The sequence below is a fragment of the Typopeltis vanoorti genome, chromosome 12, assembly GCF_054136105.1.
Source record: "Typopeltis vanoorti isolate ZY-2024b chromosome 12, IOZ_Tvanoo_1.0, whole genome shotgun sequence".
NCBI lineage: Eukaryota > Metazoa > Arthropoda > Arachnida > Uropygi > Thelyphonidae > Typopeltis > Typopeltis vanoorti.
Window position 1 is genome coordinate 80,221,325 of NC_143560.1, and position 13,616 is coordinate 80,234,940.

The 13,616-nt window shown below is 34.5% G+C and overlaps 1 protein-coding gene across 1 annotated transcript in view; it reads right to left on the minus strand.

Annotated features, from left to right (window-relative positions):
• The window catches only part of LOC150100923 (pseudouridylate synthase RPUSD2-like), a 189,896-nt gene that overhangs the window by 105,064 nt on the left and 71,216 nt on the right, over nt 1-13,616 (minus strand). The window contains exon 6 of the mRNA XM_090401804.1: nt 6,559-6,637. Coding sequence (XP_090257930.1) covers nt 6,559-6,637 — 79 coding nt within the window. The remainder of the gene's footprint in view (nt 1-6,558; nt 6,638-13,616) is intronic.

Genomic DNA, 13,616 nt, shown 5'->3' on the forward strand with positions numbered 1-13,616 from the left:
TTATTATTGACTTCCTATCAACATTTTTCTCCAAATATGTAACCTATCAGGACTCCAATATTACCAAATCGCATATCAAGTTTAATGTCACTTTTCATCTTAACATTACCAGTATAGATGATAAATAATAACAGAGTATGTGTGCACCACTGTCTTGTCTATTTCTCTTTGATGATGTCCTTGTAACAAGCAATGAAATATTAAAGAAAATAAATATTTTTTACATGTGTTATGATTTTATTTTACAAGTTTATATGGAATGCATTTTTCTTTATTATGTTTAATCCCAAACCCTTGACTTAGGACTTGTCTAGGACCTTATGAAGACCAAACCAATACTACGTTTTTCAGGTTGGTTGGTTTATTTGGAATTATGGTGAAAGCAGCAAAGGGCATGAAGGCCAGAGTATTATATCTATAAACTGCACGTGTTTTTCTAGTCAGTTTGCCTGTTTTGTGGATGAAATGCCCAAATTTTCAGGAGGAAAAACCATACTACCTCCATATAAAAACGGTTAACACAGAGAAATAAACACCCTTATAAAGGTATTTTACATCCTAAATAGGATTCAAACCAAGTCTTTCTGAACCAAGGGCACTGCCGACACTAACTGAACCATAGAAGATCATGTTATCAGATACTTATTAAAATCATTTTTGTGATAAGCAACCAGATGTTTTAATTTCTGCTTTTAAATCAAAATAATGCAAGGAAATTTTTGAGTAACTACTTACAGTGCTACTCATAAATACTATATTAAGAGCTTCTTATTTTTAGCAGTCAAATGAACAGATTACACTGGGATAAATCAGATGCTGATATTCTGCTCAATGACTATATAATAACATGTATGCTACAGTAAATAACTTTTTTATTATGTAAAGATTTCGTCTTATGTATCATAAGACATCATTAGTACAGTTAATGAACAACAATTTGGAGAAAAGAGCAAAGCTAATAATAATGGCAAATACTTGTTGGATTTCTGCTCAGGACATGGACTGGTTATTACTAACACCACATTCCAACATAAAAATGTGCACAAATTCACATGGAGAGAAGAGGCAAGGAATAAGAAAACTCTTATTGACTAAGTTATTGTTCATAATGATGTATTCTCTCTGGTGCAGGACACCAGAGTGTACAGAGGATTTGAAATTGGAAGTGATCACTATTTAGTCTTGAGCAGGATAAAATTGAATTTCATATTATAACTTTCTTACATTTCACATGTAAGAAAGTTTTAAAGCGAATAAAAGTTCAGCAGCTATTAGATGTGAACTGTAGACTAAAATACACAAAGATTATTGAAGAAAAAATGAAAGAGTTTGAGAACAGGAACCAAACCTTGGAGATTCAGTGGCAAGCCTTGAAGAAAACACTGATTGATTCAGATAGAGAGGAATGTGATGAGGTTGTCTGCAAGGATAGAAAAAATCAGAACTGCATGGTGGACACAGGAAGTTAAAGAGGCAGTTAAAGCATATCAAATGTTCCTGGCAAATAAGTCAGCTTGTGCTCTTAGAGAATACAGAGACAAATGTAAGAAAGCTAAACAGTGTGTAAAACTAGCTAAACAAAAGCCATGGGAGGACTTTGGCAAGAACATAGAAAATTAATATCAAGATGGTGGCAAAATATTCTGGAGGTTGTTGAAGAAGCTTAGGAATGGAGGAATGAGTGCTGTAAAAGGAATTAGAGATGATAAAGGTGACATGAAAAAGGGAGAAAAAGATATCGTTGAAGTATGGAGTAATTACCTTGAAAAACTGCTAAATGAAACAAGTAGTGATGACAGCAGTGATAAAAAACACTGACCAGGCACGCAGTCAGGAATACATATCCATACTTGTAGTAGAAAAAGCCATCAAAAGCCTGAATTTTGTGGAAAGGCAGAAGGAGTTGATGATATTCGACCAGAAATGCTGAAGTATGGTGGTATAAAAGTCATACAGTGGCTACACTGCATAGTTCAGAAAGCCTGGACAGAAGGACGAATTCCTATGATTGGAGTAGAGCTCTCATAGTACCCATATATAAAAAGGGAAATAAAACTGAATGTGAGAATTACACAGTATTTCCCTACTGAGTGTTCCTGGCAAGATCTATGCAAGTATACTTGAGAAACAATTGAGAAGAATTGTGAAAGAAAAGCTTGGTGAAGAACAAGCTGGATTCAGGCCAAATAGAGGCTGTCAGGATCAGATCTTCACTTTACCACAAATAGTTGAGAAAGCATGGGAATATAACAAAGATCTGTGTTTAAGTTTTGTTGATCTTGAAAAGGCATATGACAAGGTGCCAAGAGAGAAGCTATTCAATACGCTACAATTATATGATGTCAATGGGACATTATATCAAGCGATACTTAGTCTTTATTTGAGCTGTAAGTCAGCAGTTAGAATTGAAGGAAGTACAGGAAGATGTTTAATGTTAAATATGGTGTGAGACAAGGATGTACATTATCCCCTTTGTTATTCATTATCTATATGGATCATATTATGAAGGAAAGTGGTATTAAACATGATATCAGAATTGCAGATGTTAATGTCAGCTCTTTGCTTTATGTGGACGATGTTATACTTCTAAATAAATCCACTACAAGTTTGCGAGATTCCCTGACTAAATTGAATAACTGTTGTAATAGATATGGTATGAAGGTCAGCGTTAAAAAGACAAAGACAATGAAAATAGGTAGAATCGTTGAAAATGTCAACTGTGTTGTGAACGGGAACCTGTGGAACAAGTAAAACATTTCAGCTTTTTCGGCATGATTTTTACTGAAGATGGTAAATTAAATATGGAAATAGACAACAGAATCAGCAAAGCTGGTATGGTAGGAAGTCAATTGAATAAATTCATATGGAATAAGAGAAAAATTAGTCGTACCACTAAATTAGCTGTATACAAGACAATGTTCAAACCAGTTTTAACTTGTGGATGTGGGAGCTGAGTCAGAAGTAAAACACTTCACCAAAGACTAGAGACCACAGATATGAGAGTCCTGAGAAAGATTAGAGGCATGAACAGATGGCATCAATGGCAATATCATATTAAAAATGTGGATATTAGGAAAGAACTTGACATTGTCAGCATCCAGGAATGCGTTAGCAGTGCTAATCTCAGGTGGTATGGTCACTTAAACAGAATGGATGAGGAAAGATTAGCAAAACAAGTGTTCTCTGCCAGGTTGGCAGGAAAACGACCCAGAGGAAGACCAAGATATAGGTGGATTGATACGGTACAAAGTGCCTTAGATGATAGAAATATAAGATCTGATAATGTTGGAGTCTTGACAAGTAACAGACTGATTTGAAGGAAAATTGTTGATAGGAAGTTAGTAATGATGTAAATTTTTCATGTAGTACTATGATATCCTGTATACCTCTTGAGGGTACATGTCAGGAATTTCATGTTGATGAATGAACAACAATAGGATTTGAATTCAAAAAACAGTAGCATGCAAATTTTAAATTGGAATTCCTCTATGTAAATAGTCACATGTTCTTGGATTAAAAACTACTGGGCTGAAATTAAAATATAACAGATAAATTTTCAATACATTGGATCCTGATCCAATGGCAAAATGCAAAGCTACTACATGGATCTATATATAAACATGAAGGTTTATATAAAGAAAGTACTGAAGCCTTACTTCACAGACTTAATCTTAACTGGAACGACTGTCTCACTATTCCAAAAGTTTAGGAAATTCTTATCCTCAATTGTATTAATCATTTATCTCTTATTTTTTTATTAATATAATTAATTTTAATTTCAGCCCAGTAGTTTTTACTCCATGAAAATGCAACTGTATACATTGTGGGACTCCAATTTAAGCATGTGCGCTACTGTTTTTTTTTTAATTCAATTTCTATTGTTCATTAATTCTGATGATGTCTTATGATAGATGAGATAAAATATTTACATAATAAAAAAGGTATTTACTATATATATATATATATATATATATATATATATATATATATATCTATCATCATCACCATCATCAAATTCTTGCCATGTATCCTCAAGGGGTGTACAGGATATGATAGTACTACATGAAAAAAATTACATCATTATTAATTTCCTATCTACAATTTTCCTCCAAATCAATCTGTTACTTGTCAAGACCCCAACATTATGAGATCTTATATTTCTACCGTCTAAGGCATTTTGTACTGTATCAATCCACCTATATCTTGGTCTTCCTCTGGGTCATTTTGCTTCCAACCTGGCAGAGAACACTTGTTTTGCTAATCTTTCCTCGCCTATTCTGTTTAAGTGACCATACCACCTGAGATTAGCTCTGCTAACGCATTCCTGGCTGCTGACAATGTCAAGTTCTTTCCTAATATCCTCGTTTTTAATATGATATTGCCATTGATGCCATCTGTTCACGCCTCTAATCTTTCTCGGGACTCTCATATCTGTGGTCTCTAGTCTTTGGTCAAGTGTTTTACTTCTGACCCAGCTCTCAGATCCATAAGTTAAAACTGGTTTGAACACTGTCTTGTATACAGCTAATTTAGTGTTCCAACTAATTTCTCTCTTATTCCATATGAATTTATTCAATTGACCTCCCACCATACCAGCTTTGCTGATTCTGTTGTCTATTTCTATATTTAATTTACCATCTTCAGTAAAAATCGTGCCTAAATAGCTGAAATGTTTTACTTGTTCCACAGGTTCTCCATTCACAACACAGATGACATTTTCAATGATTCTGCCTATTTTCATTGTCTTTGTCTTTTTATTGCTGACCTTCATACCATATCTATTATAACAGCTATTCAATTTAGTCAGAGAATCTTGCAGACTTGTAGCGGATTTATTTAGAAGTATAACACCATCTGCATAAAGCAAAGAGCTGACATTAACATCTCCAATTTTGATATCATGTTTAATACCACTTTCCTTCATAATGTGATCCATATAGATAATGAATAACAGAGGGGATAATGTACATCCTTGTCTCACACCAGATTTAACATTAAACCATCTTCCTGTACTTCCTTCAATTCTAACTGCTGACTTACAACTCAAATAAAGACTAAGTATTGCTTGATATAATGCCCCATTGACACCATATAACTGCAGTGTATTGAATAGCTTCTCTCTCTTGGCACCTTGTCATATGCCTTTTCCAAATTGACAAAACTTAAATACAGATCTTTGTTATATTCCCATGCTTTCTCGACTATTTGTCGTAAAGTGAAGATCTGATCCTGACAGCCTCTATTTGGCCTGAATCCAGCTTGTTCTTCACCAAGCTTTTCTTCCACAATTCTTCTCAACTGTTTCTCAAGTATACTTGCATAGATGTTGCCAGGAACACTCAGTAGGGAAACACCTCTGTAATTCTCACATGCAGTTTTATTTCCCTTTTTATATATGGGTACTATGAGAGCTCTACTCCAATCATCGGGAATTCATCCCTCTGTCCAGGCTTTCTGAACGATGCAGTGCAGCCACTGTAAGACTCTTATACCATCATACTTCAGCATTTCTGGTTGAATATCATCTACTCCAGCTGCCTTTCCACATTTCAAGCCTTTGATGGCTTTTTCTACTTCAAGTATGGATATGTATTCCTAACTGCATGCCTGGTCAGTGTTTTTTACCACTGTGCTGTCATCACTGCTTGTTTCATTTAACAGTTTTTCAAAGTAATTACTCCATACTTCAAGGATATTATTATATATATATATATATATACATACATAGAAAAATGCACGTGTTATAATAATAATAATAAAAACACATGCATCTGCATCCATCCAATTTCAGGATATGGATTATGATATTTGTTAACAAATTCAATTCATTATACACACCCATATACACACACACACACAGTGTGCGTGTATATGGATATATGAAGATGGAACATATCAGAAACATCTATGCTCTCCAAACCTGCAGCCTTCTGGCTGTGGAGCAGTTATGTTAATACAACAGCAAGCTGCTTAAAAAAGCAATGATGCTATGGAACTACCATGGGAACTTTTACATAGTTAATTTATAGCAAGTTTGTTATAGAAGTTCACTATAACAAATACTTTCTGTATGCTGTTGAACATGACTGCAGTGATGCTGGAATGCTTTGACATTGGGGCAGTTGCCAAGGCCCCCAGTAGCAGAATATTTTCTAGTGTGATGCCTTTTATAGTGTAATGAAAATGCTAACACTAGATGCTTAGCTATGAATTTGCCAAGGGCTCTAAATGCCTAGCTATACTACTGCAGCACAGTAAGGAAAAGAAAGCTACATACATTCAATAGGAACTTACATAGCAGAAACATCTCTATTATATATATATTCCCGTGGAGTATGTCCAGAATGAGCAAAAAAAGTTCATAGGTGAAAAAAAAAAAAAATACTGTAGTCTATGCTAATCGAAATATATAATTTTAACATTACTAAAAGGTCACATTAACATCAACAATAAAAGTACAATGTTATTTATAATAGGAATTATACTAAAAAAAAAAATCCCCATTAAAACCTTTTATTTTCATTATCTGAAGCATTCAAGCTTATGGTAAATGCTTACTGTGCAAATCTTTAATGCCATGGTCCCTTGCGAGAATAAATACAACACTATTGTGCCTATAACGTCCACACGGATGAACCTATAAGAAAAATGTGTTTGTTCATTCATTCATTGTAAAAATGTGAGCTCGTGTAGAAAAACCAGTGGTAAAAGGAAGAAATTATTAACACTTTTTTTTAGATTGAAATGACTATTGTACTGTCATTTTGTGTGTGCATGCATGCATGCATGCATGCACGCACGCACATGCATGTGTATTGTATAGTACATTCCATTGTGAAGTAGCTGTTGGGAATTGTTTGCTGTGAAGCCCAAAATCTGATATCATCCAGAGTTTTTTTTTTCAGAACACCACAACATTACTAGTGGTTTTGCAAGTTCCATTACAATAATGTGTGTTGCTTATCATGCTCACAATTTTAAATAACAAATGAAAAGTGTTAGCTGGTATACCTGGAATTCAAGTGACAATTGCAAAACAGAAACAAATGAAACTGAACTAAAGAAAACAAGCCAGAAGAACACACACACACACACACACACACACACACACACACACACACACACACACACTGAAGCATCAGTTTAGTCTAGTTATCAATACCATATGCTAGCAAATTGCAAACAGCAACATTTGTACAGCTTTTGAATACTTGCGATAATTTCAGAATTCTGCAATTGGCCTTCATTGATGTCAATAGCAGTTTTCTGCAGCTCTTTTCTATCAACAAAATGCCTATAATCCTATAATCTTCTAACTGTCCTGAATGTTATAGATGACATTTGATAAATTTCCACGAGTAATGGATGTTCCCTTTGCATGCAATAATGTCACATTTTCATCTTTACTAAAACAGGTTCAGCCATTTGGTTTAAACTGGATTATAGTGAATACTAAAATTTTGCAAAATAATTTTAAATGTGCCAGTAATATCTTAATACTGTAGTATTAGTTCGAATATGGTATTAGTTCAATATAGGTGTGGCAATGCTGTAGCATGTTTTATCTTATATTAAAATTTATATCTTTTTTTTGGCATTACATCAAACTGGTTGTGTGTATCCAAATTTGCTGATTCAAAAATATGTTGCTACTTTGCATCACTTTAAAAGAATATTGCGTACAATAAAGAGGAAGTGAAAAAATAGGACTGCAATATGCAAGTCCCACATTACACGAGCCAACATGCAGCATTGCTTTTAGTGGTGTAAAGAGCATGTACAGTGGAACGTGGAAGCTTGGAAAGTGTGATATGGAGTGATGAATCACACTATATCCTCTACCAAGCAGGTGGATCGGTGTGGGTGTGGCAGATGCCAGGTAAACATCTCTTACCAGAATGTGTAAGTAACCCCAACTATGAAATTCAGAGGTGGTGGTGTGATAGTATGCTCCTGTTTTTTTCTTGGTTTAGTCTTGGACCTGTTTGTGGTACCACAAATTCCAACTGAATTCCAAGAGTTATCTGAACATTGTAGACAATGCAATGCTTCCTACTTTGTGGCATTTCTATGTAACTGACATCGTCTCTTTTAGTAAGACAATGCACCATGTCATAACTGCGTAGCTTGTAGACATTAACATTACCACACTTGACTAGCCTCCATAGAGCTCTGCTCTCAACCCTACTGAACATCTGTGGGAAGAACTGGAGCATCGGGTGAGGTCAAGGGATGTCCGCCACACAGTCCCGAACCTCATTACATGTCTACAGGAAGAATGGTGCAAAATTCCCATTGATCACTATCATACGCTTGTGGAAAGTATGCCCTGTAGGATTACTGCAGTCATCACAGAAAAAGGAGATCCTACATCTTATTAAAGTCGATGCTGTGGTTGTTTTTTCCTCACACTATGGTGTCTGTTGAATTCTTTCCAAGCAGTGTATATGATGTGGATCACATCCACAAAATGGCATAAATTTATTGTATATCTGCATCGTGGGCTAAAGGTTAGATAACCTGAAATTCTGTTTCAAGAACATACTTTTCAAGCAACCTGGCCACCAATAAGCAATGCTGGTTGCTCAAGTGGATGATATAAATAATCTCCTGCCTAAAAACATTCACAAAACATTCATTCCCACTGCAGGATTCAAATATATAGCGTTAATTGAATAGTACATATGCTATATCTGCCTGGCCAATCAAGTCAACCAAATAAATATATGTGGCCTGACAAGTGGATCATCCATTACGACAACGCGTTTAGCTCCCTGTGATTTCTGTATGTTTCCAAAATTAAAGACTACGCGCTAAGCCATAGTGTGCTCATCATGAGAGAGTTTCTGGACAAAAAATCGATTACTGAATTAGGTCATCCTGCTTATTCACCCGACTTAGCTCCCTGTGATTTCTGTATGTTTCCAAAATTAAAGACTGCGCTAAAAGGACAAAGATTTTCTGACATCGGTGATATCCAGCATAATGTGATAAAGGAACTCAAGAGTATTCCAGAAAAAGAGTTCCAGGCCTGTTTCCAAAAATGGGAATACCATCTAAACCAGTGTATATATGCATAAGGGGACTACTTCGAAGGCAACAGTAGCCACTGTTACATCCTGAATGATCAAATTTGGAAAGGAATTAATTCATTCAGAATCTAACAAGTCAAAAATGTAAACAATGAGAAACTTGTACTTGGGCAAGAAAGTAAATACACATATATTAATCTTAAGTAGAGCTGAAAGAACGTTGATTTAGAAATATGAAATTAATTCTGTTTACACAAAGTCATGAAAGGAATTTTGTATAAAATGTAGTTAAAATAGAATATCCTATGCAGTGGATGCAAATTAATTGAGTGTAAGCTAAAGTCTAAAGGTCACGTCTTAGCCGTCCAGTGTAACTTATGGCCTAAGGCAGAGAGAAATTATATGGAAGATGAAGCGCGAATGCGTTCTCAGAAGATGCGTGCCGTGCGGAAAAACGTAGCAGAGAGAGAGAGAGAGGGTGCCAAAGGAGGGATATAAAAGGGGTTTGTCCCTCTCTCTCTCTCTCTCTCTCGAGGCTTTTTGGTTCCTGGTTCCTTTTTCGTGGACACTGGCTCTCTCTCCCGCCAGCTGGGTGATTCCGGATCGGCCGTAGAAGTTATGCGTCGTCTCCCGTAGATTGAGTGTCCTAGCTGGCTAACCCTTCATAGCAGGGCAGCTGAGCAAGACTGAAGAACCAGCAATGCTGAAAACTGTAAGCGGTAATGGAACGAGACCAGGGCAGCACATCGTCATATCATTTCAGAGCGACCATATCATGCGATCATTGTAAGTGACCACGTGGGCAAAAGCCAGCGGAAAGATCGAGATGTCTAGACAAAGCAGTGAATGGACCAGATAATCATTCCAGGGGATGGTAAAGTAGAGAATTTATTTTGTTTCCAGTTAAAGAAATAAGTGGATACTATGTAATTTAGAGTGTGGACATTTGATAGTGAACTTTTAAGAGATTACCATATTTGGCAGTGACCTGTTCCAACTGGAAAGAAATGTCCGAGAAGGAGATTATGTGATATAACAATGATAAATGTGAGAAATATTAAGTAACTTAGAAATAACTGAGGGGATAAAATTATAGACTAAAAATTTAGTATTCTAATGAGCAATTCAGTTGAACAAGTTATTATTCATGTTCAAGGGTATTTAGCTGTTAGCTGTGTTATCTAATTCTTTTACTTAGAATGAAGTTGAAATAACCATTTCAACTTCATTAGAGAATTTATTTTGTTTCCAGTTAAAGAAATAAGTGGATACTATGTAATTTAGAGTGTGGACATTTGATAGTGAACTTTTAAGAGATTACCATATTTGGCAGTGACCTGTTCCAACTGGAAAGAAATGTCCGAGAAGGAGATTATGTGATATAACAATGATAAATGTGAGAAATATTAAGTAACTTAGAAATAACTGAGGGGATAAAATTATAGACTAAAAATTTAGTATTCTAATGAGCAATTCAGTTGAACAAGTTATTATTCATGTTCAAGGGTATTTAGCTGTTAGCTGTGTTATCTAATTCTTTTACTTAGAATGAAGTTGAAATAACCATGTGTTTGGTGCATTCCTTGTATATAAATTTTAGACCTCAATAAACATGTTTTGTATTTTATACCTGATATTGGCCTGAGATATGAATTCAAATTACCACTCATAAAAGTGAACTTAAGCAGGAGGGATATAGAAGTATAGTATAGATTTATGAGCCAAGACTGCATACTAAGTTTGATATAGGTGAATTGAATTAATTATATATGAGTATAAGTGCTAGAACTTTCACTGCTGTATAATATTCTGAGAAGGTCTCCTTAGATAAGAGTCTCATCTATCCTAGTATATTGGCTGGCGCAGCTTAAAAAAATAAATGTACCAATATTTGATCAGGAGACAGTCTCAGATAATAAAATTAAGGGTTTTGTTCCTAACTAAGATAAAGGCTCTAATATTTAAAGAATACATGTGACTGGTCTAAGAAACAGCCCAAGTTATAGATTGAGTAGAATACAGAGAGTGATAGATGCAAATTGAATTGAGTGTTAAAGATAATCGAGAATTATAAGAGAGTTAATTATAGTATAGTAAGGCAAACATAATAGAACTAAAATACAGTAAAGTATTAACAGCAACGATATAACACCACTAATGCATAGTTCCGAACATAGATTTTTCACACGTGCATTCCGGGAATTAAATTGTCACACTTCATACATAGCAATATTAAGGCTTTCCTAGTATTAAATATTTTATGTTCATGATGTAATTCAAACAAAACAAACAAAGTATTATTAAAAGTATTAAGTATTCAGAAATAATTAATGTATGTTAATCTATTAGGACAGCAAACTTATACAATATCCAAAAAAGAAATACCATAAAATGTTTAAATTTTCTTCATATAGTTAAATTATTTTGTCTTCTATATTTGAGCTGCAATTCTGTATATATATGCACACACAATTCATTTTCAGAAAACTGCAAAGTTTTCTGAAAATGAAGATGAAAAAACTCTCTTTTCCATCCTCTATCCACACCTCAAACTGCAATACATGCCTGCATTTTAATGACAGAAACCACTCTTCTACCTTTGTACGAATTTTTCCAAAAGAGTGCAAAAGTTTAAACATTACTTTATATTTAACAATCCACTGCTGTTTTATCCAATATCAGATAAATCATCATTCTCTGAACTGAGCAATGCATCTGACATTTCATAAATTTTTATAAAATAAAACTGGTATTTGAATGGCACAGTAAATAATGTTGAAATTAATATATTGAGGTTATAGCATATTGAAAGACAAAGTTTCTGCTTCTGATTACTTTTTTTTAATAGATCTATATCTGGTTTTATGTAATACTCATAATGATTCACAAATTAATCTTTCTGGTGATGTACAATGATCAACTATTCAATTATTAAGTCTCTACGAAAATAATTGAAATTAAAATTGATAATTTCTGGAGCTTTGTCTTTTTTAAAGTAGAAGTGATATTATTATTATTACGTGACATCTCCGGGGAGTCCAACGACTCATCGAGGGAGGGCATCTACTCCACAACTCTACGTCTCCACCACTCAAAAATGAGAAGCTATTCAATACGCTACAGTTATATGGTGTCAATGGGGCATTATATCAAGCAATACTTAGTCTGTATTTGAGTTGTAAGTCAGCAGTTAGAATTGAAGGAAGTACAGGAAGATGGTTTAATGTTAAATCTGGTGTGAGACAAGCATGTACATTATCCCCTTTGTTATTCATTATCTATATGGATCACATTATGAAGGAAAGTGGTATTAAACATGATATCAAAATTGGAGATGTTAATGTCAGCTCTTTGCTTTATGCGGATGATGTTATACTTCTAAATAAATCTGCTACAAGTCTGCAAGATTCTCTGACTAAATTGAATAACAGTTGTAATAGATACGGTATGAAGGTCAGCAATAAAAAGACAAAGACAATGAAAATAGGTCATTGAAAATATCAACTGCGTTGTGAATGGAGAACCTGTGGAACAAGTAAAACATTTCAGCTACTTCGGCACGATTTTTACTGAAGATGGTAAATTAATTATGGAAATAGACAACAGAATCAACAAAGCTGGTATGGTAGGAAGTCAACTGAATAAATTCATATGAAATAAGAGAGAAATTAGTCGGAACACAAAATTAGCTGTATACAAGACAGTGTTCAAACCAGTTTTATCTCATGGATCTGAGAGCTAGGTCAGAAGTAAAACACTTGACCAAAGACTAGAGACTGCAGATATGAGAGTCCTGAGAAAGATTAGAGGCGTGAACAAATGGCATCAATGGCAATATCATATTAAAAACGAGGATATTAGGAAAGAACTTGACATTGTCAGCATCCAGGAATGCGTTAGCAGAGGTAATCTCAGGTAGTATGGTCACTTAAACAGAATGGGCGAGGAAAGATTAGCAAAACAAGTGTTCTCTGCCAGGTTGGCAGGAAAACGACCCAGAGGAAGACCAAGATATAGGTGGATTTGTATGGTACAAAGTGCTTTAGACGATATAAATATAAGATCTGTTAAGGTTGGAGTCTTGACAAGTAACAGACTGATTTGGAGGAAAATTGTAGATAGGAAGTTAGTAATGACGTAAATTTTTCATGTAGTACTATCATATCCTGTACACCCCTTGAGGGTACATGGCAGGAATTTGATGATAATGATGAAGTTTCCTTTAAAAACAGAAATGCACAAAAAGTATTTCCTTAGATAAAACCTCTTATCTGCATCCATTCTTGAACTATTTGCTTTAGCTGAAACATTTTTATATAAATAAAGAGTATTTTCTTGGATCATCCACTAATTAATGGAAGTATGTACATAGTCTTATGCAGAAACAAAAATATTACAAGCAACCAAGATAAAGCTGTGTTTTCTCCCATTATAACTTGCATAACAGTAGCAGAAAAAAATAACCTCTTTTTCTGTTATTATTATTTTACTTCATTTTATTTTTCCAGGGTTATTGCTCTTTCCCCACATGCTGTTTCAAATCGCTTTGGTTAAAAAAGGACTAAGGATATAAATTTAATTTCT